At 43.0% G+C, this 25,883-nt stretch overlaps 1 protein-coding gene across 3 annotated transcripts in view; it reads left to right on the top strand.

Moving 5' to 3' along the window:
* Window positions 1-25,883, top strand: part of PHKA2 (phosphorylase kinase regulatory subunit alpha 2) — an 88,639-nt gene that overhangs the window by 19,973 nt on the left and 42,783 nt on the right. For all 3 annotated transcript variants that reach the window (XM_072137946.1, XM_072137945.1, XM_072137948.1), the window contains exons 3-11: window positions 2,461-2,619; window positions 7,923-7,970; window positions 8,736-8,904; window positions 9,034-9,116; window positions 9,232-9,312; window positions 12,806-12,904; window positions 16,022-16,168; window positions 17,562-17,615; window positions 19,331-19,453. In XM_072137946.1, the coding sequence (XP_071994047.1) occupies window positions 2,461-2,619; window positions 7,923-7,970; window positions 8,736-8,904; window positions 9,034-9,116; window positions 9,232-9,312; window positions 12,806-12,904; window positions 16,022-16,168; window positions 17,562-17,615; window positions 19,331-19,453 (963 nt within the window). The remainder of the gene's footprint in view (window positions 1-2,460; window positions 2,620-7,922; window positions 7,971-8,735; window positions 8,905-9,033; window positions 9,117-9,231; window positions 9,313-12,805; window positions 12,905-16,021; window positions 16,169-17,561; window positions 17,616-19,330; window positions 19,454-25,883) is intronic.

The raw sequence follows: 25,883 nt of genomic DNA, 5'->3' as shown, positions 1-25,883 counted from the left end.
CCCTCACCATTAATTATTTACTATACTGCCCCTCACCATTAATTATTTACTATACTGCCCCTCATAGTTAATTATTTTCTATACTGCCCCTCATAACTAACTATTGGCCCCCGGCCACCACAATCTTTTAACTGCCCTTTTTAATAAAAAAATTAAAACCCTGTACTCACCTAAGTCTCCCGCGGCGCGTCTTCTAATTTTTTGTTGTGTCCGGGCAGGAAAGGATGCACGGCCGCGTGATGACATCATCGCGCGGCCGCGCATCCAAGTTTAAAGAGCGATGAGCGGGTTGTATTCTGGCCACATCGCTCCAGTAATAGTGCTCGAGCGGCCATTTCCGGCCGCATCGAGCATTATACAGTGACGGGCAGGAGCTTCCTGTCCGGACGGAGGCTCCTGCCCGACTGTTGAAGGCCGCAGGGGCCCGGCGCTGGCGCGGCAAGCGTCGGGAGCCGGATCGAAACAGTCCGCGGGCCGTAGTTTGGGGAACCCTGATCTAAGGGCCTTAACTTCTTGCTTTTGTGCAATACCTTTGGGAGACATAGAGCTAGTTAAAAATGAAAAAAATGTTAGAGTACTCAAAATTACCTCTAATGTTTCAGAACATTTACAGTAGTTTTTATTTTACTTTTGAAACATGGGCATCCCATTTAATAAATATATAATATGAGTGACTTCATAAATTCATTACATACTTTTACTGATCACGAGTTATAACCTACATAACCTACCCAAGGCTACATTCATATTTTAACTGGCTTCAGATTGGAAATACCCCAACATTTTTTTTTCATGTCCACAAGGAGTAGGCATTGTACAATATTCTGATGTAGACACATATTCAATGTCTTACTTTGTTTTAAAACAGTCATCAGGAGGGTCATTTTTAAATGAAGATAGGTTCCAATAGCACAAGGGAGGGAGGGCCATGAGTGAGGATGGACTTCCCGGACTCAAAATACATTGCTGGCAGGGAGTCAGGGAATCTAATATATAAAGCTGTGTGTATGTATGTATGCATGTCCGCTAAAGCAATCTGCTCCATTGTGTTTACAATCACCAAATTTTGCACAGCCGCTCTCTGTGATTCAGGGATTGTCATAGACTAGGTTTTTTTTTTTTTTTTGATCAAATAAATTTTTATTAAACAATTTTTGTTTTACATGCATCATAACAAAAACTCCCTAACAACCCCCCCCCCCCCCTGATTATGGACATAGTCTCATAAACACTGCACATTACATTATATGAATACATGAAACTTGAGCTTTGGTTGGTTGCCACGGTGGTGTCTGCTCTGAGGCACTTCTGATATATCTCCCCATAACAAAGTCACAGTCAGAGACAGACAGAGAAAACCGGAGTTAGAGACAGATAGAGATAGTCAGAGACAGAAACAAAGACAGTTGGAGACAAAGACAGTCAGAGACAGCCAGAGATACATATAAAATATTATTTGTTAACCTATTCATGTTTGCAGTTATTTACTATCCCAGGTAATGCTGGGAGCTACAGCTAGTATAAAATAATTAATTCAAAAGCACCGGATTTCTTCAAAGGCATTTTTTAAATGAACATGCTATAGTCCATTGGTAAAAATGATCTCCCTGACGACTGGTTCCCTTTAAAGCTCAGATAAACAAATTTGTTGACTGTATTTGTGATCAACTAACATATTTGTGGATGTAAATCTAGAATATAATACAGGTTCAATTTGTGCCACTTAAGTTATTAAATGCAATTACTCAGTTACTTACCACAGACTGCCTATAGTCCCAGTTTTTTCTGTTTGTTTGGATCGCAAAAATCTTACAGTATTTGTAGGATAATGTAATGGTTCTTTTTAAAGTGATAAATTCCGGATAAATGTTGCCATTCCCAAGAAGAAGGAAATCATTGTATATTGATGTAACCTTTCAAGGTCAAATAACATTATTGTTATAGCCGGGGAATTAAGTTTTCAATGGAATTCACTAAAGAAACAAAAAACCACAGATTTTCCTTTTTAACTTTTTGCTGAAAAGCCTAAAGTATAAGAATATAGAATCCTGAAGCAATGACATTTATCCCATTGTACCATTATAAAATATAAAGTATGTTATTAATTAAAGGGGTTATCCGGGTTTAATTTTTTTTTTATGGCCGGCCGGATGCTCCCATGCGCTCCATCTCCCAGCACTTACAACGCTGAGAGATAGGGACGGATGGGAGGAGCCGTCCACAACGCGGACCAGAAGCTCCCTGTGCGCGGCTTCCGTGCCCCTGTTTGTTTACAGGGGCACGGAACGAAGTGACCGCGGCGCGGGACATGTTTATTATGTTTAACTATCCCTCCCCAGCCCGGCCATAAAAAAAAAATTAAACCCGGATAACCCCTTTAATTGTTTTTCACTATATACTTATTTTTAATTCACTTTAGATTTTGAATTTCTAAAACAAAAATTTGCAATATCGTTCTAGAACCCGGTCACTGGACTGCTTCCTGCTAGCCACGAACAGAAGGATGCCTGGGTCCGGGACAACGTGTACAGCATTCTGGCCGTTTGGGGCTTGGGAATGGCCTACAGGAAAAATGCTGATCGGGATGAGGACAAGGCTAAGGCATATGAATTAGAGCAGGTACGAAGCAACCATATGTATACACAACACAACAGATGTCTTTACAGAAAGTATAATACATTAACATCATTTTCAGCGATAGTCCTTGATAGTCCAAATAAGCAAAACAGCAGCGCAAAACTGTAATGATGACAACAGTTTGGCACTGCTGACCCATAGTGATCATACATGATGCCTCTACACTGTGATCTGTCCTTGAAATCTTGTCAGTGTTTGGTCTATTTTCCATGGTTGTGCATCTCAGGTGGAAATAAACCAAGCCCACTGTTCCTGGCCGGCCGTGCCCTCCACTCTTCCGGCCACGCCCCCTTCGTGCCCCACTGGCGTGAAGGTAGCGTATTAGGGCAAATAATCTCAAGTGCTAATAATAAGCTAGCATTTGCAATTATTTCAGGGCCTCTATTCCACTGACATGGCGCAGAGGTCCTGGTAAATATGCCCCAAAGAGTAGGAACATGTTGAAAAACTTTCTGTGGAAAACCTTTCAATTCTCTATTTCTTTACCTGGGCTAGTTATCCGTTAATGAAAGAACAATCTGTTTTGCTCATGTTACCTCTTTCTTTTTTACCTTCTTTTCTTTTACCATCTGTTACTTTTTTTTAAAAGAAGGAGAGGTGGTGTAAAAACATTTGTACACATTGTAAGATGCCTAGGTATTTGGCAGTGGCTCATACATTTTGGTCTTTATGGATGTTGTTATCTATGGATGTTTTTAATGTTTCAGCATCAAGGCTCTGTTTATATATTTATAATAAATATATTATATTATAATGGGATCTGCCAAGCTATACCAAAGTGTCCATCATTCCTAGAGGATGGCCATGTATGTGGATAGAGCATAAAAGGGTTTTACCAATAATGTAAGTGATCCACTCTCCACAGGATAGGGGATAACAAGCTCATCAGTGACTCTGACTTGGACCCCTACCAATTACAAAAACAGGACCACCCCACTAATATGAAGAATGGGTTGCCAGTTCTCCAAGCATAGGGGATAGCTTGCATAGTTTGTACAACCCATTTGAGCTTGAACTTAAAGAGGACCTGTCAAGGTTATTTGGGATACTAAAACACCCACAGGTCCTTATGTACCGGTGACTTAGTGTCCCATAATCACCCATTAGAAAGTCCCTACGTGCCCACTATGAAAATAAAAAACCTTTACACATTCCTTTTTCTGGTGATCCCCGCGTCAATGTGCATGCACCATGCATTACTGCACAGGTGCAGGGAACACCGGGTATAGATGAACTTGCTAAAGGGTGATTTGGGTCACTAAACCATCGGTCCATAAGGACCTGTGGGATGGATTAGTGTCTCACATCACCCTGGCAGGTCCGCTTTAAGTACTTCAAAGTTATTGTTCACTGAAGATTCTGCAACATGTGTTGGGCTGAAAATATATGGTGGATGTATAAGATTTCTTTAAGAAGAGCTGTGATTTGGCACAGGATTTGCTGTTATGAAGAATTAGTAAGTGATACCCAGAGCATGTTCTGGGAATAGTACCTCCCTTGTGGCACTTCCACATAATCAGTACCAGAAAAAGAGGGAAAGCCAGCAAAGATCTGTCACATAATACTAAGTGTCTTACCAAGTGCTGGGAGTTGTGTGTCAGACTGCCTTTAGCAGATGCATGGATCAACACAGATTATTTAATCCTATATTGTATAATCTGTTCCTTTTTTGTGTTTCACAACCATTTTAATAAGTTCTAAGTTTAATATGTGCTGTAATTTGAACCAAATTTCATGTGAACCAAATTTAAAATCTTTTTTGCTGTTTTAAAGGACACCTGTTGGCTCAAAAAAAAAAAAGGATTTACTGCACATATAAATGTAAAACTGTCCCTCCTTCATTTATCCCACTGTTAGGCCCCTTCCACACTTGCGTTGCAGATCACGTCAGAGTTTGATCAGGGTGCAATCAGGGTTTGGTCAGTGAGAAACGCACATTTTGCATCAGAGTGCAATCAGTTTTCAGTCAGAGTTTGTTGAGTGTCTCAGTTTTTCACACGCGTTTTTGATGCAATTTCAATGCGTTTTTCACACGCAGAAAATGCGCGTGAAATGGACTCAGGACTGAGCTCTATCTTTTCTATGGCAATTGATGCGTGAAAAATGCATTGCACTTGCAAGTGTCTCAGAGGGCAATGCGTTTTTGATGCATCTCCATAGACTTGTATGGTGTGTTTTTCACGCGCGTGACTTGCAAAAGTAGAGCACGTCGAGATTTAAACGTGCGTTAAAAAAAACACGGGTGTGTGCGTGAAAAAAAATGCAAGTCTGAAAAGACCCACGCAGAAAAGCACGCGCAGAAAACACGCGTGAAAAACGCAAGTGTGAAAGGGGCCTTAAAATCCTAGCTGCAGTGGAACATACTGATGACGCTTAACGGTCCAATCACCGGCCATATCTACCAGCGGTCCGGCTAATTCATGAGTGGCCCGTCCAGTCCAGGGAGTGGTGATTGCCGGGCATCTAGTAGTAATGGATCGTACGCAAATGAGCAGGAACAAAGAGCTGGCTCTTGTTCCTGAGCGACCTGAGGCAATGGTTCACTAAACCCCGCCCATAAATGGCTCACCACGCCCCCTTTATACCCCTTTATCCTGATATTTAATAGAGAGCCGTTCAGGAGCCAGAAGAGCCGGCTCTTCTCAGTGAGTTGAGCCTAATGAACCAGCTCACTAAGAAGAGCCGGCCCATCACCAGCATCTAGCGTGGGAGGAGTGGAGAAACATAAGATAGGGGAGTGGACAGCCCCCTCAGGAATAAGCCAGACCGATGGAAGATAGGGCCGGCGATCTGACCGCTAAGTGCCAGTGTGGCAGATCTTATAGGTATGTTCCACTGCAGCTATGATTTTAACAGTGCAATAATGGGAGAGGGCTAGGGACAGTTTTTCATTAGTATGTGCAGCTACTCGTTTTTGAGATGACAGGTGTCCTTTAAGTATAAATTAATTCTTTATAATAAATGTTCAGCAATAGCAGAAAATATGTTTGGCATCCTGTCTTCAGTATTGACTTATGTGTTTTCACACCTCTCATATATGTAATAACTGATACCTCTGGCCTTCTCACAGTGAAAGCTAATACTCTCAATGTACTGTTAGAGATCTGTGCACTTACCTCTTACACGTCATTGTCACTATAAATGTATGTGTAAGGTCCCAAGATCCATTCATACTCTGCACTTTTAAAGTCCAGTATCTTGTGGGCTTCATAGGTGACAATTCTCCATTAGCTATGTATCCTCCCAATGACTTATCCCATCCAACTCTGCAGGATTTGCCAGACAGTCAGCTCCTTGCCACACTGTGCCACTAAAAATATATTGCAGTTTGCCTGTACAGTGTGCAGGGGGCGCCAGATTCAGGATTAGACTTTTTTTTGTGCACCTTTAATTGTGCAACACAATTCTGTCGGACTTGCATGTTAAATCTGGTGCACGGTCAGACTGAGCCCCGGAATCGCCCCGTTCAGTGCAGAAATTTGTGTTGCATGAAGACTAGTGCAGCACACAACACAAAAGGGTCATGTGCAACACAAATGTGGTGCAGACACTTCTTAAATACCTGTGCAAGCAGTTTGCACTAGAAAGAATGTGCAAAGTCCGACAGAAAACTGGCACAAGGCCCTTAGTATATGTGCTCCAGTGTCTCCTGGATAACTACTATGTCCCATGCTGCTAAATACCGTATATACTCGTGTATAAGCCCGAGTTTTTAAGCACAAAAATGTGCTGAAACCTCCTAACTCGGCTTATACTTGAATCAAGAAAAAAAATAAGTGTACTCATCCTCCGACACCCCCAGGCAGGTCCTCTTCAATCCAATCGCGACTCCGGCATCAGCTCTGTGTTCCTGCGCGGTCTGTCGCAGGCATTGTGACGTCAGCTGCTCGCTGACACTCTACTATGTGCACCGGCATCGGCACACACTTTGATGTCAGCAAGCGGCTGACATCACAATGCCTGTGACAGACCACGCAGGAACGCGGAGCCGATGCTGGAGTCACGATGGATTGAAGAGGACCTGCTGGGGGGCGTTGGAAGGTGAGTACACTGTTTGTTTTTTTCCTGCAGGTTGTATACAAGAGGCTGGCAGGCTATATGCTACAGGGGGCTGCAAGGCTATATACTACAGGAGGCTGGCAGGCTATATACTACAGGGGCTGGCAGGCAATACACTACAGTGGGCTAAGAGGCTATATACTACAGGGGATGACAGTCTATATACTACAGTAGCTGGCTATATACTGGGAGGCTATGACCAATGCATTTCCCACTCTCGGCTTTTACTCGAGTCAATAGGTTTTTCCAGTTTTTTTGTGTTAAAATTAGGGGTCTCGGGTTATACTCGGGTTGGCTTATAACCGAGTATATACTGTAACACTCTGCACATGCTGCCTCCTGTAGATATTGAATAATACACAGGGACCCCCTGTCATATATAATGAATAACAGCAGCCCACCTCCGTTTATCAAATTAATAAAAGCCCCCCCATGTCATAAAAAATTAATAACAGCCCCCATGTCATATCAAATTCATAACAGTAGCCCCCGTGTCATATACAATTATTAACAGCAGCCATCCTGCCATATAAAGTTAACAGCCCCCCCCCAGTTATATCAAATTCATAACAGCAGTTCCCATCATATAAATTAATAACAGCAGCCCCCCATAATATAAGACTCATAAAAGCCCCCCAACCGTCTTGTAGAAAAAACAACAACCCCGTATCCTATAAAATTCATAAAACCTTCCCTGTGTCATATCAAATTCATAACAGCCTCCCACTCATAATAAATTCATAACACATCCCCCCGCACACACACACTCATATTAAATTCAGCAAGGCGCCACTTTCATATAAAAGGATCCCCTCCTTATCAGTGCTCATTATAAAAATAATTAAATGAGTACTAACCCAGCTGCTTCCTCTTCTCGTCCCGCTGCTCCTCTTCTACCTAGTATACACAGGCCTCTCCCTGTGACCCATATGTGCGTGATGCTGTGCGTGATAACGGCATCGTGTGCGCCTGGCTCATAGAGAGAGGCTCAGCAGATACAGTTGAAGTTGGAAATGACAGAATGAAAGCATTGGATACAGAATATTTATATCCCAACTAGTATTTTGCCATAAGAAATAAACTGCAAGACGCAATACTGCTGAGATGAATAGGATCTGTTGTAGTTAGTTACATTAGTGTTGCATAAAATAAGTGTTTGGCTTAATAGTAAATGTGAACAGATTGAAACATAAACTATTAATCCTATGTTATGCTTCTTTCTCCAGAGTGTTGTGAAGCTGATGCGTGGTGTCATACACTGTATGCTCAGACAGGTAACTTTCAATATATGTCTATGAATGGTTAGCATAGAGATACTACACATGGCATAGCACAGCAAAATGAACACTTGGGGATTAGAAAGACCCCTCCTCCTCGGTAGCTTATCTTATATCAAGCCTTTAATTATGGTGACAGATAATCAGAAAAACAGATCAGAAAAATAGTTTCTAACACTTTATAATCATGTGTGATATGACGTCCAAAGTGTTTTATTTTATGGCAATGGGAGGGAAGACTTCCTCATAGGTGACCACTTTAAAGGGCATCTACCACCAGGATGAAGGATTGTAGACCAAGCACACTGACATACTAGTGTCTGCCCCCCCCTCACCCCACCAGGAACTGCTATTATTATTTAAACTTCTTATGCCCTTGTTTTTATGAAAAAAAGCAATAAACATTATGCAAACAAGCCTGAGGGACTCTAGGCTCCATTAACACCTATCCCAGAGCCCCCCTCGTTCATTTGCATAATTTTCAAAGGCTTTTCTTTATAAAAAACAGGGCTCAAGAAGCTAAAAGAAGAGCAGATCCTGCTAGAGGGCACCCACACCAGTATGTCAGTGTGCTTAGCTTACAATCCTTCAACCTAGTGGTAGATTTCCTTTAATCATTAGGATGTGATAAAAAAAAAACTATAACACGCAGGAATACAGTATGGAAATTAAACATGATATGAAACACAATACTGCTACATACAAGCACTATGTCATTTATTGCTTATTAGTATTGCATTGTGATCCATTTTTGTGTTTTAGGTGGAAAAGGTGGAAAAGTTTAAACATACACAAAGTACAAAAGATTGTCTTCATGCAAAGTACAACACGGCTACATGTAGTACTGTCGTAGGTGATGATCAATGGGGACATCTGCAAGTCGATGCTACCTCACTGTTCCTGCTGTGTCTGGCACAGATGACAGCTTCAGGTAATGTGAAAGTTATTATTAGGGAAACCCCTATTATTCCAATACATTGTGATGGCTAGTGGACAATGTATGTTTGTGTGTTTCTTTTGTATGTTCAAATATTAACACGTTTAGTTTTGTGCACTTCAGGTCTCCGCATTGTGTTTACCCTGGACGAAGTGGCCTTTATACAGAATCTTGTGTTTTATATTGAAGCTGCCTATAAAGTTGCCGTAAGTTCCTGAAAAAGCTAGGATATCTCACCTATATTTCCGTTCTGTTAAAGAACTTTTTTATTTTTAAGTTGATTCGCTCTGTGATGGTTGTCTCTTATCTTGTTATTCTCAGGATTATGGAATGTGGGAAAGAGGAGACAAAACAAATCAAGGGATTCCTGAACTCAATGCGAGCTCCGTGGGGATGGCCAAAGTAAGATATTTTTTAAAAGTCGGATAGTTTTTGAAAAACTCAGCTTACACTTGAGTATATACTGTAATACTCAATTACAGTTGTGCAGTTTTGTAGACGAGCAGGCAGAGGTCTCTGGTGACAGCTGGCCAGACTGGTTTAAGTTATTTGGCGCTTATGACATTTGACCTGGATAGCTGAAGGATCAGATTTGTGTGTTAAATCAGGACAGCGCACTTGCAGAACAGATTTCCATGAACTAATACTAGATGTTCGCAGGCTTCACCAATGCCCTGTACTTAGACAATTCTTATACTCTATTATGGCATCTCAAGTTACAGTATGGGTTACAGTATTTTCAATGTATAACAATGCACCACACCAACCAATATGCAGGGCCATTTCTTTGATTAAATAGTTTTTTATTAACAGATTTTTTTTTTTTTTTATAACATTAACCATTTACAACACACAAAACATAAATATATCCCACCTTCTATTACCTCCTTCTTCACTTATAGTTGTCCCTTTCAACCCATTCACATGCAGATTTGTCCACCAAAGTGTTCAAGTTAGACTGGCTCCAGTATTAAACCTGAGCTATTCATTAGGAATCCCTGGATAGCCCCATAATCCCAAAGCATCCTCTCCTTTGACGCTAACACATGACGCCATTTTTGATAGAAATATACCATACTTTTCCATGTCTGTATTTGGGGAAGCTAGCACCCAGCAAGTGCCCAGACACTGGCCCAGATCTGTTATTCTGGCAGCGCCAGTTTCCTGTCTGACTTTGCACTAGAAAGAACGTCTTTGGAGCTTGCAGATGTATTTAAGAAATTTTTGTGCCAGTTTTGTGTTGCGGCTGCACTGTGTCCTACAAAACGTACACCAAAAGGGGTATGTTAGTGCTTAGTCGGAGTTTGTCACACATTTAATAAATTGACTTGACAGAATTGTGTCGCAGATACTTGTAACCCGTGCGCTAGTATTTAATAATCTGGCGCACGCTGCACATTCATGATGCAAATTTCACAAGTGCAGTTTGCCTCACTCATGATAAACCGGGACCAATGACATCTTAGTCTTAAAAATAATTTAGCAAACTTTTAACCCATGTCAGCATGGTAATTATACATTGTCCATTTTTGTGGTCCGTATGTCATCAGTGTGTAATCCATATAGGGGCACATTTACTTACTTCTCTGACGAAGTACCTAAGAAAGTGCATTGTCTGACGATAATGCACTCTGCCGCCATTCACTAAGATCGTGTGCCCGATATCCTGCATGTGTCGCTTCCCCGCCAAGGTTCGACGGAGTTCAACTTCTTCTTCCTGGTGCATGTAAGAGCATTGTCCGACAGCACGCCCCCCAATTTGTGTCGCATTAAAGCCAGCGCAGCTGCACCAAAATCAGATTGTGTGTGACACAATGCCAGGCAGACCCCTGTTAAATACCTGTCACAGCCGTGCAAAACCCGAAAACGTTGAAAAAGCAGATGAAAGTGTGACCTGCAACCCTTACTTAATAAGCCCCATAGTGTGTATATTTTTCATGTTTTCAAAGACTTCTATTAAAAGACCCAAGCCGCAGAAACCGGCAGAAATAGGACACACTTATTTTAAAGCCTCCACATGAAGTAATGAAAACCACAGTGGTGTGGTCAGGGTGATATCAGTTAAAAGGAGGATAACATATGGACAAAAACAACATTCATGTACATGAGGCTATAAAGAGAACCTGTCAGACACATCTATCCCATCAAACCGAGGGTCCTACCTCATTTAAAGTAGTGAGTTGCTCTTCATGATTATATTGAGATGAGTCAGTGGCTCCTGTGAATTATACAATGAACCCCCCAGTCTGCATTGTAATCCTGTGAATTGAGCCAACCGATTGTTCTTAAGAGACCCGAGTCAGGCTGCAACACCCACTTCCTCCTCTGTCCTCTTGTAAACACCTCCCTGCATGCCTCCTCCATACACCTACTAGTGATGGGTCGTCCGCGAACAAGCCGGCACAAAGAGGAGGAGACCTGAGCCGGCTCCCTAAACCCGCTGGCTCACTAAACCCCACCCCTAACTGGCTCACCACGCCCCCTTTAAAATCGGGTTAAAAGTGGTGTGGTGACCGGTGACTGACTGGCCTGTGGCTCCCTAGTATAATTTTAATAGGGAGCCGTTCAGGAGCCAGAAGAGCCGGCTCTTCTTAGTGAGCTGGGTCTAATGAGCTGATTAAGCTGCTGCAAAGAAAGGGGCATGAATCATATGTGCAGGGAGGTGTTTACAGACAGAGGACAGAGGAGGAAGGGGGTGCTGCAGCGCTGACTTAGGTCAGCAAAGTCCATCTGACTCCATTCACAGGATTACAATGAAGCCGCTGACTCATTTCAATATAATTATGCGGAGCAACTCCCTACAAAAAATGAGGAAGGACCTTTGGCTTGGGGGGGCTAGATGTGGCTGATGTTAATGAATTGGTTGCAGTGGTTGTGTAATAGCATCTCTCTATAGTTTCCTCATCATAGAAAGTAATTTACTGTTTTTCCAGTTTACTTTCTATATCAATTCCTCACTGTTTTCTAGATCTCTGTTGCTGTTATTTTATCCAAAACTTACAAAACTGTGTTTACTTCCAGTGGATACAAATCTGTCAATGGTCATGTGATGTCACACAGGTGCACAGCTTTTTATTTCACAGACAGTAATCAGAGCCGTGTGTGATAATGAGCCGTGCACCTGTGTGACCATGGTCAGATTTCTAACCAATGGAAGTAAACATAGAAGAGTTCTATAAGAAGACACAAAGATCTAGAAACACATGAGGAAATGAGACAGAATGTACAGGCAGTCCCCGGGTTACGTTCAAGATAGGTTCTGGAGGTTTGTTCTTAAGTTGAATTTGTATGTAAGTCAAAACTGTATATTTAATAATTGTAGATCCAGGCAAAAAAAAATTTTGCCTCATTTTTTGTTGTAATGGGACCAAGGATAATCAATAAAGCTTCATTACAGACACCTTACAGCTAAGCATTGCAGCCTGGGACTATAGTAAAGCATTCAGAAAGTTTCACCAGAGGTCAGAGGGTTCCGTCTCTAACTAGGGCTCGTCTGTAAGTCGGATGTCCTTAAGTATTTTCATAGCACAAACAATAACATTTATTTGCTAAAATGAGTATACCCCTTTAAATACTCCACCATTCTTTATTAGTAACTACGCTAAATTTGGAAAATGCACTAAAAGCTGCATGTGACAGAATAGGGGCACAGACACTTCTTAAATGCCTGTGCAAACCGTTTTAGCCTAGAAGAATGTGCACTTACTTTAACTTTATAGCATAAAAATACCACTTTTTAAATTAAATTATGGTCTTGAGTTACTTTTCAACTGACAGTGGTTGTTCTGGAACCAATTAAAATTAAGTAGTTAAGTAATTTCCATTTTTTTATTTATTTTATTACTTAAAATTGTATATAAAGTTGTTTAATTCAGCTCTTTCTGTGTCTTTGCAGGCTGCTCTGGAAGCTATTGATGAATTGGACCTATTTGGTGCACATGGAGGTCCCAGATCAGTAATTCACGTTCTGCCCGATGATGTAGAGCATTGTCAGGTAAGAAAAAATGTATTGAATATCCTATGAAAAAAACAGTTCAGTACTACTGTCATTAAGAGTTGCATAGCTTCATAATGTATTGTCCTGAGGGCTGGCTTAGTTACATATTGACCTGTGACTATAGTTCTTAGGATTCTTGTAATGGTGTCATGCCCTTGAATTTTGTCCTCCTCTATAATTAATCCTTTAATGACTGGACTTGTTTGTCACTTTAAGCATAACTAAACCTGTAGTAGTCGATGTCCTACCGGCCGAATTCTATACATAGCACGCTGACCTTCTGGCCACTGTGTTGTGCAAACTATATGGTGAAGCATTTGAGGCAGGATCTCTCCCCTACTCCATGGCTGAGGCATGTATGGTGATAATCCCCAATCCAGGAAAGGACCCTGTACTTTGTGAATCATATACACTTATATTGTTGCTTCAAGTGGATGTTAAAATCCTAACCAAGGTATTGACGCTCAGAGTTAACTACATTATCCTGTCCATCATTGGCCCTGACCAAAATGGTTTTATGCCAGGAAAGACCACTGCCCGAAATCTGCACAAGCTGTTCTTGAATCTCCGGGAGGTCCATGATAATGTAGGGTCACTGCCACTGGTTTTGGTCCCGCTGGACTCGGTGGAGTGGCCAGGGGTGTCCCCTCTCCCTCTCCTTTATGCCATCCATTGCTGTGGAACCATTGGCAGAAAGACTTCTGTTTTCACCTGGGGTTCATGGACTGACAGTTGGAAAGGTAATGAGGACAGTTAGCCTATATGCAGATGATACCTTACTTTTCTTGGAGGAGTCAGGACCTTTGGTGAATGTGTTTATGGACGTTATAACAGAATTCGGTCTCCACTCGGGACTTAGAATCAACTGGTCCAAATCACATATTCTTCCTATTGACCTCTCAGCCTCTACCGTCGAGGCTGTCTCCCAGCCCCTTCAGGTGACCTCAGAGGTCACCTATCAAAGAGTGCGAACTCTTTTCACTTGTTATACCTTCAGCTTTAACATGCCACAAATGCTCAGTTCCCAGGGGATCAGCTGGTAGACAATCCTTTCCCCATCCCCCTACTTCTCCCACAGGCCTCGGACAGTGCCCTTATTTGATGTCTTTACTGTGACCTTTTATTTACCCATTAAGCAAACACCTGTCCCGGCAAGGGAATGCTAAGAGAGGGAGCTTGACCCTCTGACAGATGAGGAGTCGGACATTGCCTTCTCTGGGCCTAAAATGCTTTCCCCTGGGAGAAATAATGTCTCAGATTTAACAACTGCCAGAGTTAGTACATTTCGGTCTCGCTTCCCAAATTTGTGCCTTAAGTGCTCTGCAACCTCACACACTTTCCTACACCTACCTTGTTCCTGCCCTGTGGTTAAAGGGTACTGGGAGCAAGTTCGTGAATTCTTGTCCGATTGGATGGGTGTAGCAAACCCTAAGTTATACAAACTCCTGGTGGACCCAGAACTGTTCCATTCTGCCTCAGACCGTGCTTTTCTTATTGAATCCTTGTACTGTGCCAGGAAAACGGTAGCCAGATTCTGGATGGTTGACCATCCCCCCACTATCCATGACCGGATTAAGTCAGTTATTGCTGCTCTTCTTCTCAAGAAGTGGATATTTATCCACAGAAAAATTGTAAAGAAATTCCTTTCTATCTGGGACACAGTTAATTTACTATTGTAGTCTCTGCCATCTCCACTGAATGTATTGTGGCAGATGGTCCCTGAGGTGGCAGTGGGATGCAGGTGCATGTTGAGGTAATTTGTTTGGGTTTTTTTTTTGTTACTTGTTATGTTTTATTGTGTTCCTATCTACAGTCAGATTGATACACCTGTTTGCTTGCACTCAAATTTAAGGACATTGGTTTGCTATGGCCTATGTATGCGAGACCAATTCTTATGCAAGCTATTTAAAGTATATTTTGTCTCTACTTGTTCAACTGAATAAAGTCTATTGTTGATTTTTTTTTTAAAACCCTTAAGTAGTCAGCAGAAAATAATATTAAAACTTAACTTTTGCTGTTATTGTTAAAAGAGATACAAACAATCAAAACCTAAGTAGCATTAAGCATGTATTGTATCACAATAGTTCCTTACTTAAAGGGGCTTTCCCACAAACAAAAGTTAGGCCCTATCCACAGGATAGGTCCTAACTTGAAGATCAGTGGGGGTCTCAGTAATGAGACCCCCACAAATCACGAAAACAAGGGGTCCGATGGGGTCCCACGTACCTCCGCCAGACCCCTCGTCTCTCTGTCAGACTAATGGAGCAGACGGCCGTGCATGACTGGATCCCTCGTTTTTGTGATCTGTGGGGGTCTAAAGTCCTGTACACAGCATATAGATTAGGACAAGAGGATACAGATTAACTCTTTCTATACCTAGAGAATATTTCACTGGATGATTCAGCTCCTTAAGGAGAGTTAAATAATTAAACATATTAGCTTTCTGTCCTGTACTCCACTGACAACTCAGAGGTAGAAGGAAAACTGATCCTGTCAACAGGTTTTACCCCATTAATCTACCAGCCTTCTCAGGTAGACAAATATGACTCTTTTCAGCTAATTTTCATAAGACTTCGGGGGACATTTTTGTATAGGTAACCGGGTGAGATTGCACATAAAAGGGGGAATTCTAGAAAGGATATGTTGAACCCTACATGAGGGGTCTAATAGTTTAATGGGGTAAAATCTGGTGACAGGTTCCCTTTTAATGAGAAAGAGAGTAGGGCACAGAAAGATATTTATTTGAAAATGTATGTTTACTAGTAATTAATGCAATTGTGTTTAAAAGTTTAGTTACATTTTCAAATTATATACTTTTGTGTTTATTTTTTATTATTGAACCAATTTAGACATGCCAATTTAGACAATTTTTTCAGTAAAACACTGGCGGATACACGAGAGTTTATATTAAACAATTTTGCAATCATCTGAATTTAATTCAAATTATTGTGGTTGAAAATGACCAATATAAGGAGTTTATTAGCAAAATACACAAAACATAGGACTCATTGAAATAATAACAGGTGCCGCTGGTGCACAATGCTGTCTTTATACCCCACCATTCTTGTACAGAAGCTCATATATACGGTAGCTAAGGTTTTCTTCTCTTTACAGTCCATCCTGTACTCCATGCTGCCAAGAGCATCCACTTCAAAAGAGATTGATGCCGGTCTGTTGTCTATAATTTCATACCCAGCATTTGCAGTGGAGGACATAAGCATGGTTAACGTGACCAAAAATGAAATCCTCACAAAGTTACAGGTAGGTCCTCTACATCTGAAGTGTGCAGGGCTTTTATATGCGGACACTACTGAGTTAAGCTCTCTGCACATTTTATTCATGTTTGTTCTTTCTTCTTGTAACTTGTGCTAATTCTGTTTGATTTTCATTGTCTCTGTGGGAAGAGAAGCAGGGGATCTGTGAAAAGAGAAAAAGAAACATCTGTGCCCGTCTTTTGGCTTGACATTTCCAGATTGCTGCGTCATTAGTTTTGGAAGACAATATTGTTTTGTGATTTTGTGTCAGAACATATTATGCTATATGGAGGACATTTATCATACGACAGTGTAGAAATGTGCCCAGCCTGCAAACTTTTACTAGTTGTCAGGCGATGGCACGTGCGCAGATCAGGGGAATTAATGCCCCACACCGTCTTCGGCCATGCCCGCATCACGCCCTTCAACCTAACTTGCTGTTAGGGTAAAATAATGACAATTATAGGCAATTTTCAAGTAATTATTTTAGGACTTATACACAAAAAACTGGCATAAAAGTCCTAGTAAATGTCCCCCCATGTTCCTATATGTGCTTGTTTTGTGATTTGCAGTCTACTTTTTGCTAGTAAGCTACACAATTGTTTTGAATTGGTTTACTTTCTGCCTAAACCACCACAGATGTACTGTATGTATTTGCCTGATTACATATAATCTCTCTATTCTGCTGACAGTAATTTATGGGTGCCAAACGAATGCTGAAAATAAATTCTGTAGATTACCAAAATACTCCTTATAAATTGACCTGCTATATGCTTTTTCATATTTGTACACTTAAAGGGATATGCTCGTCTGGGCATTCACATTCAGTTTCATTAATCTGCCATATAAACATTTCTTCAATTAGATGTTATTAAAAAATGTACAAGTGTGAAGATAATTTCTCATAAATGTAGTCATCTGGTCCATTAGAAACAAGACTGTGTCCCTGGAGGGATTGCACAAGGAAATAAAAAGTTTCCGAATATTAAATGTCAGAGGAGTAACTGTATGTACTGTATATATCTGAGGAAGCTATCTCGTTTCTATGGGACAACATGACTACATTTATGAGAAATTATCTTCACACAGGAACATTTTTTTAATAACATCCACATGAAGAAATGTTTACGTATGGCAAATGAATTTAATTCAATGTGAATGCCCAGAAGGGGAAACCCCCTTAATTTAGAGTCCCAATACTTTTGATTATTTATATCGCCACTTGAAAAATATTGTTTTTTGCTTTTTTCTAAACCATGTTGACAAGCAATTGTATATGTAATTCTGGGAAACTTCTACCTACTACTTGTAAGAAGAGGCTTCTAATAAAGCATTGACAAGATCATTAGTTACACACCCCAGTCCCTAGTCATTTTTATTTATTTCTCTTTTACTTAAAGGGAAGATATGGCTGCTGTCGTTTTCTTAGAGATGGTTACAGAACCCCAAGAGAGGTAAGACCTATGCCATTTGTGTACGTTAATTTAGACTGCAACGTTAAAAGATGTAATGGGGTTTATATTCAAAGTAGTCATCACATGGTAACCCCTGTCAGTATATGCTCTAATAGGGTAAACCAGATATGGACAAATCAGAGTACAGGCTTAAAGGGGTCTTCTGGGAATATGAGCGTCTGATACAAAAAACAATATACAACATTAATCATAAAATGGAGCTGAAATAGTTTGTTTTTATGATTCACAAAATGTTATGGCTTTTCTAAAGTAGGCAGAGTTATCTTCAAGATGGCTGCCACAGGACACTACAACTCTTATGATCTCTCAGTCAGCAACAGCTCTTCCCTCTCATGCTCTGCTCTCAGTGATCATCAAACAGACTGCCTTACTTTGTTACCATAGTAATGATGGGTTACTGCCACCATTGCACTTTGCCCCACCGAGATCATGTCTCATTATAACACCAGCCATACTAGATGCAATGCAACCAACTGACTACAGGCAAACTTAAAGATAATCATGTGACCTGCCCAGGTTGGTGCAGGACATGTGATGTGGACTTGTGATTAGTGGCTATCTTTTGTCCTGTGTCTCCTCCACAGGGATATAATAAATTGACTGATTAAAGGGCCAGTAGCATTTTAATTCTCTATCATAGTTTATGTCCACAAGAATTTTCTGCTAACAGAACCAAAACTTTAAACAACATCTAATTACATATTAGCTTATATTTTAGTTACAGAAGCTTTATTGATAATCCTTGGTCCCAATACAGCAAAAAAATTTTAAACTCCAATTGTCACCGGGGCAAAAAAAATGTTGTCTGGATCTACAATTATAAAATATACAGTTTCGACTTGCATACAAATTCAACTTAAGAACAAATCTCTGGAACCCATCTTGTATGTAACCTGGGGACTGCCTGTATACGTATTCCTGGAATAGCCCTTTAGAGAGGCTTGGCAATTTCATGTACTCCCATAGAAATGAATGGAGAGTGGCTGCACATGCACAACAAGCACTCAGCAGTCCCCTGTATCAGAGAAACATTTGGCCCCAAAGGTGGGACCTGCACCTAATATGTATTTATGGCATATCTTGTTAAATATCATAAATACAAATATGTTAATACCGCTTTCCTTTGAAGATACTCGTCCCCAATGAAAAATCAGTGCTGCATCTCCAAATATAATTTATCATCGGAAAAAGATGCCTTAAGGCCCCTGGGCCCTTGCAGAGATCCTTTATAAAAGAGCTTCTACCCATGTTGAAAGATATTGTTTTAGGTTTCTGCTATGGAATACAACATTTGGCCAGCCTATACAGTATACAGGTGGTCCCCAACCTCTGGATGTTGGTAAGTTAATGTACTATAGTCCCAGGATACACTGATCAGCTGTAGCAGTAATGAAAGGTGTCGACAATTAAGCTTCATTATTAACCCTGCTTCTTATGACAATCCAAAATTTTTAAAATCCAATTGTCACAGAGACCAAAAAAACTTTGTCTGGAGTTACAATTATAAAATATACAGTTCCACCTTACATACAAATTGAACTTAAGAACAATCCTACAGAACCCGGTAACCCAGGGGCTGCCTGTACAGTGTTAGTTTATTCAGTGTATATTATACCTGTTTTTAGATGTAATCTGCACAATTTAAATGTCAAGTATGATAGAACTTATAACCAATTTATTTTACATAATGGCAGGATCCTACAAGATTACATTACGACTCAACAGAGCTGAAGTTATTTGAAAACATTGAATGTGAGTGGCCTGTATTCTGGACTTATCTGGTCATTGATGGCATTTTTACTGGAGAAGAAGTTCAGGTAAGAGAAAGAACAAACAAACAAACAAAAGAAAGTCACTAATGAGATGTTGAATAAGATAAATAACATATGGTTGATAAAGAAGGGGCTTAAAATGGGTTTTCTGGTTTTAAAACGGGTTTTTAGGCCTCATGCACACAAACTTGGCCGTATATACGTGTAGCATTTGGCCCGTTTCATTACATTGGGCAATACGGACATTCATTTTAATATCTGTATTGTGCAACGTAATGTGAACGAGACATTAAAAAAATAGAGAGCATTTCCTATTTTCTCATGTATTTACGTTCCGTACGGCCCATATAAGTCTATGGGAATGTATAAACTATGGGTAGCATGAGTGGTGCATACAGTTGCTGCCGTATATACGTGCAGTATCTAGGGAAACCAGAACCAGGGGGAGGGGCATCCTGTCAGCGAGCCATCATTTGCCAGCCCACCATATTTTATACGGATCCAGTACTGATACAGTATCATATGCGTACATACGCTTAAAACGTTCTATATTTACAGCTAAAATACAGCCTTATATACAGCCCCGGTTGTGTGTATGAGGCCTTGTACTGCCTTGTGATGGTATAAAATAATATAGAAACTTTGGCATTAAAGGGGTATTCCGGGAATATGAATGTCTGACACAAAAACCCATGATGACATAAATAAATGAACACAACAATATTCAATGTCATTAGTCACAAAACTAAGCTTAAATAGTTTGATTTTATGATTTACAAAATTTATGGCCTCTCTAAAGTAGGAGGAGTTATCACTAAGATGGCCGCCACTGGAAACTACAAGTTCCATGATCCTTTAGTTCTCAGTAACTCCTCCCACCTCTTATGCTCTGCTCCCAGTGATGATGTAACAGGCTTTCCTGCTCTGTTACCATAGTAATGATGTGTAACTGCCATCACCACTGTACTGGCCATACTGAATGCACTGCAACCAACTGCTACAGCCAAACATAGTGGTGATCACATGACCTGCCCAGACAGGTGCAGGACATGTGATGTGGACATGTGACCAGCGGCCATCTTCTGTTCTGCGACGGACCGCGCGGAGGAAATTAACGGACTGATTAAAGGGCCAGGAGCATTTTAATTCTTCATTACAGTCTATGTCATCAGCAATTTTTGCTAAGGGGAGCAAAATTTTAAATAACAACTAATTACACATTAGCTTATATTTTGAGTGCCCACTTGTATATGAATTATGCTGATTCCTGGAACACCCCTTTAAAGGTGGCATCTACCACCAGGATGAAAGACCGAATACAAATGAGCCTCAGCGGTAGAGATGAGCGAGCACTAAAATGCTCGGGTACTCGTTATTCGAGACGAACTTTTCCCGATGCTCGAGTGCTCGTTTCGAGTAACGAGCCCCTTTGAAGTCAATGGGAGACTCGAGCATTTTTCAAGGGGACCAAGGCTCTGCACAGGGAAGCTTGGCCAAACACCTGGGAACCTCAGAAAAGGATGGAAACACCACGGAAATGGACAGGAAACAGCAGGGGCAGCATGCATGGATGCCTCTGAGGCTGCTTAAATGCACCATTATGCCAAAATTATGGGCAACAGCATGGCCATGACAGAGTGACAGAATGAAGCTAGATAGCATCTAAAACATCCAATAATTGACCCTGACACTATAGGGGACGGCATGCAGAGGCAGCGGCAGCAGCGGAAGGCTAGAGAGTGGCATGGCGACATACCCTAAATGGACTCAGGCTTCAAACCAATGGGTAGCAGAGAGGAACCAAAGGAGGTGAGCAAGAAGCGCTCAAATAATATTGGTACATGATAAAAGTTTGCCAGTATATTTTGTGGATTACACAGCAGGGTGGCGACAAAGTTAACATGGAAGCCATGAAAACAATCCAAAATTCAGCCTGACACAGCTCGTTTGATAAGGGGACGATGTATGGAGGCAGTGAACTAGTAGTAGATTAAAGGTGCTGCAGTTAAAACTATGTTAGTTGTTTCTTGGCATGGAGCTGGCGCTCCGCTGCCAGGCGAGCTTTCGCCAATCCAAGCCCCTGTCTCTAGGCTACTCCCCAAACAGCACTTCTAAGAACCTTTCGGATAAGATCAAGTGTAGTAGCGTTCTTATAAGTTTGGGATATGGCGGGTGAGGGGAATGTAAACATCTGCGCAAGAAGCGCTGAAATAATATCCGTAAATGGTAAAAGTTTGCCAGTGTATTTTGTGGATAATACAGCAGGGTGGCGACAAAGTTAACAACTTTGATGTGGAATCCATGAAAACAACCCAAATTTCGGCCTGACAAACCTCGTTTGATAAAGGGACGATGTATGGAGGCAGCTATATGGACGACTTTTGGAGGTAGCAATGGAGACAACGTGTGGAGGCTGCTATGGAGACAATTCAATTTGGATAGTGCCTGTATGTGGCAGTCCAAAAAATTTTTCAAACCAGAGGAGCAGGTAGGTGGCCCTCCAGAAAAATGGAATAGATTGAGTGCCTGTATGTGGCAGTCCAAAAAAGTTTTTAAACCAGAGGAGCAGGTAGGTGGCCCTCCAGAAAAATGGAATAGATTGAGTGCCTGTATGTGGCAGTCCAAAAAAGTTTTTAAACCAGAGGAGCAGGTAGGTGGCCCTCCAGAAAAATGGAATAGATTGAGTGCCTGTATGTGGCAGTCCAAAAAAGTTTTTAAACCAGAGAAGCAGGTAGGTGGCCCTCCAGAAAAATGGAATAGATTGAGTGCCTGTATGTGGCAGTCCAAAAAAGTTTTTAAACCAGAGGAGCAGGTAGGTGGCCCTCCAGAAAAATGGAATAGATTGAGTGCCTGTATGTGGCAGTCCAAAAAAGTTTTTAAACCAGAGGAGCAGGTAGGTGGCCCTCCAGAAAAATGGAATAGATTGAGTGCCTGTATGTGGCAGTCCAAAAAAGTTTTCAAACCAGAGGAGCAGGTAGGTGGCCCTCCAGAAAAATGGAATAGATTGAGTGCCTGTATGTGGCAGTCCAAAAAATTTTTCAAACCAGAGGAGCAGGTAGGTGGAGCTCCAGAAAAATTGAATAGATTGAGTGCCTGTATGTGGCACTCCCAAAAATTGTTTAAAACAGAGGACCGGGTCGGTGGCCCTCCAGAAAAATTAAATGCATAAAGTACTATAGGTAGAGCCAGTGGGCCCTGTCAAAAAATAGCCAGTTTCCTCTGCTTTACTGTACAAAGAGCAGGAGAAGGAGGAAAATGAGGAGGAGGAGGAGGAGTGGATAAATTATTCAGGTTGAGCTTCCTTCACCTGGTGGAGAATGAAAATCTGGAGAAATCCAGGCTTTATTCATCTTGATAAGCGTCAGCCTGTCAGCGCTGTCAGTCGACAGGCGTGTACGCTTATCGGTGATGATGCCACCAGCTGCACTGAAAACCCGCTCGGACAAGACGCTAGCGGCAGGGCAGGCAAGAACCTCCAAGGCGTACAGCGCCAGTTCGTGCCACATGTCCAGCTTTGAAACCCAGTAGTTGTAGGGAGCTGTGTGATCATTTAGGACGATGGTATGGTCAGCTACGTACTCCCTCACCATCTTTCTGTAAAGATCAGCCCTACTCTGCCGAGACTGGGGACAGGTGACAGTGTCTTGCTGGGGTGACATAAAGCTGGCAAAAGCCTTGTAAAGCGTACCCTTGCCAGTGCTGGACAAGCTGCCTGCTCGCCTACTCTCCCTCGCTACTTGTCCCGCAGAACTACGCACTCTGCCGCTAGCGCTGTCAGAAGCGAAATACTGTTTCAGCTTGTGCACCAGGGCCTGCTGGTATTCATGCATTCTCACACTCCTTTCCTCTCCAGGGATGAGAGTGGAAAGATTTTGCTTGTACCGTGGGTCCAGGAGAGTGAACACCCAGTAATCGGTGCTGGAATAAATTCTTTGAACGCGAGGGTCACGGGATAGGCAGCCTAGCATGAAATCTGCCATATGCGCCAGAGTACCAACGCGTAAGAATTCGCTCCCCTCACTGGCCTGACTGTCCATTTCCTCCTCCTCCAACTCCTCCAATTCCTCTTCTTCTGCCCATACACGCTCAACAGTGAAGGACTCAACAATGGTCCCCTCTTGTGTCTCGCCAACATTCTCCTCCTCTTCCTCCTCATCCTCCTCCACCTCCACCTCCTCCGATATGCGCTGAGAAACAGACCTAAGGGTGCTTTGGCTATCAACAAGGGAATCTTCTTCCCCCGTCTCTTGTGAGGAGCGCAAAGCTTCCGACTTCATGCTGACCAGAGAGTTTTTCAACAGGCCAAGCAGCGGGATGGTGAGGCTGATGATGGCGGCATCGCCACTGACCATCTGTGTTGACTCCTCAAAGTTACTCAGCACCTGACAGATATCAGACATCCACGTCCACTCCTCATTGTAGACTTGAGGAAGCTGACTGACCTGACTACCAGTTCTGGTGGAAGTTGACATCTGGCAGTCTACAATCGCTCGGCGCTGCTGGTAAACTCTGGATAACATGGTCAGTGTTGAATTCCACCTCGTGGGCACGTCGCACAACAGTCGGTGAGCGGGCAGTTGGAGGCGGCGCTGCGCTGCCCTGAGAGTGGCAGCATCTGTGCTGGACTTCCTGAAATGCGCACAGATGCGGCGCACCTTCGTGAGCAAATCAGACAGATTGGGGTATGTCTTGAGGAAACGCTGAACTATCAGATTTAATACATGGGCCAGGCATGGCACATGTGTCAGTCCGCCGAGTTGCAGAGCCGCCACCAGGTTACGGCCGTTGTCACACACAACCATGCCTGGCTTCAGGTTCAGCGGTGCCAGCCACATATCAGTCTGCGCCGTGATGCCCTGTAATAGTTCTTGGGCGGTGTGCCTTTTATCGCCTAGGCTCAGCAGTTTGAGCACCGCCTGCTGTCGCTTAGCGACGGCACTGCTGCTGTGCCTAGAGCTACCGACTGATGGCGCCATGCCCACGGATGGTCGTTCGGAGGAGGAGGTGGAGGAGGGGTGGGAGGAGGAGGAGGCATAGTAGGCCTGAAACACCTGGACCGAGGTAGGCCCCGCAATCCTCGGCGTCGGCAGTATATGACCAGCCGCAGGGTCAGACTCGGTCCCAGCCTCCACCAAGTTAACCCAATGTGCCGTCAGCGATATATAGTGGCCCTGCCCGGCAGCACTCGTCCACGTGTCCGTGGTCAGGTGGACCTTGTCAGAAACGGCGTTGGTCAGGGCACGGATTATGTTGTCTGACACGTGCTGGTGCAGGGCTGGGACGGCACATCGGGAAAAGTAGTGGCGGCTGGGGACCGAATACCGAGGGGCGGCCGCCGCCATGAGGCGGCGAAAGGCCTCGGTCTCTACTAGCCTATAGGGCAGCATCTCCAGGCTTAGCAATCTGGAGATGTGCACATTAAGGGCTTGGGCGTGCGGGTGGGTTGCACTATATTTGCGTTTCCGCTCCAGCGTCTGGGGTATGGAGAGCTGAACGCTGGTGGATGCTGTGGAGGATCGTGGAGGCGACGATGGGGTTTTTGTGGCAGGGTCCTGGGCAGGGGGCTGACTATCAGCTGACACAGGGGAAGGAGCAGTGGTGTGCACGGCCGGAGGTGAACGCGCTTGTTGCCACTGAGTGGGGTGTTTAGCATTCATATGCCTGCGCATACTGGTGGTAGTTAAGCTAGTAGTGGTGGAACCCCTGCTGATCCTGGTTTGGCAAATGTGGCACACCACAGTCCGTCGGTCATCCGGTGTTTCCTTAAAGAACCTCCAGACTTCTGAAAATCTAGCCCTCGCCGCAGGAGCCCTCGCCACGGGAGCTTCACTAGTTGACACATTTGGCGCTGATGCACCAGCTCTGGCCCTGCCTCTCCGTCTAGCCCCACCTCTGCCTCTTCCAACCTGTTCTGGTCGAGGACTCTCCTCCGTCTCAGAAGCACTGTGTTCACCCGGCCTCTCAACCCAGCTTGGGTCTGTCACCTCATCATCCTCTGATCCCTCAGTCTGCTCCCCCCTCGGACTTCCTGCCCTGACAACAACTTCCCCACTGTCTGACAACCGTGTCTCCTCATCGTCGGACACCTCTTTACACACTTCTTCCAGTACGTCAACAAGGTCATCATCACCCACAGACTGCGACTGGTGGAAAACCTGGGCATCGGAAAATTGCTCATCAGCAACCGGACAAGTGGTTTGTGACTGTGGGAATGGTCCAGAAAACAGTTCCTCAGAGTATGTTCAAATGGCAAATTTTGCTGGGAGGGGGCAGACTGGGGGGGAGGAGGCTGAGGTGCAGGAGCTGGAGGAGTGCCGATTTCGGTGACATGGGTGGACTGCGTGGAAGACTGACTGGTGGACAAATTGCTCGAAGCATTGTCGGCAATCCACGACATCACCTGTTCGCACTGTTCTGGCCTCAACAGTGCTCTACCACGAGTCCCAGTAACTTCAGACATGAACCTAGGGAGTGT

This window comes from Engystomops pustulosus, chromosome 2 (genome assembly GCF_040894005.1).
Source record: "Engystomops pustulosus chromosome 2, aEngPut4.maternal, whole genome shotgun sequence".
In the NCBI taxonomy this organism is placed as follows: domain Eukaryota; kingdom Metazoa; phylum Chordata; class Amphibia; order Anura; family Leptodactylidae; genus Engystomops; species Engystomops pustulosus.
The sequence above is the reverse complement of the archived record's forward strand: the minus strand, read 5'-3'. Positions and strand labels throughout refer to the sequence as shown.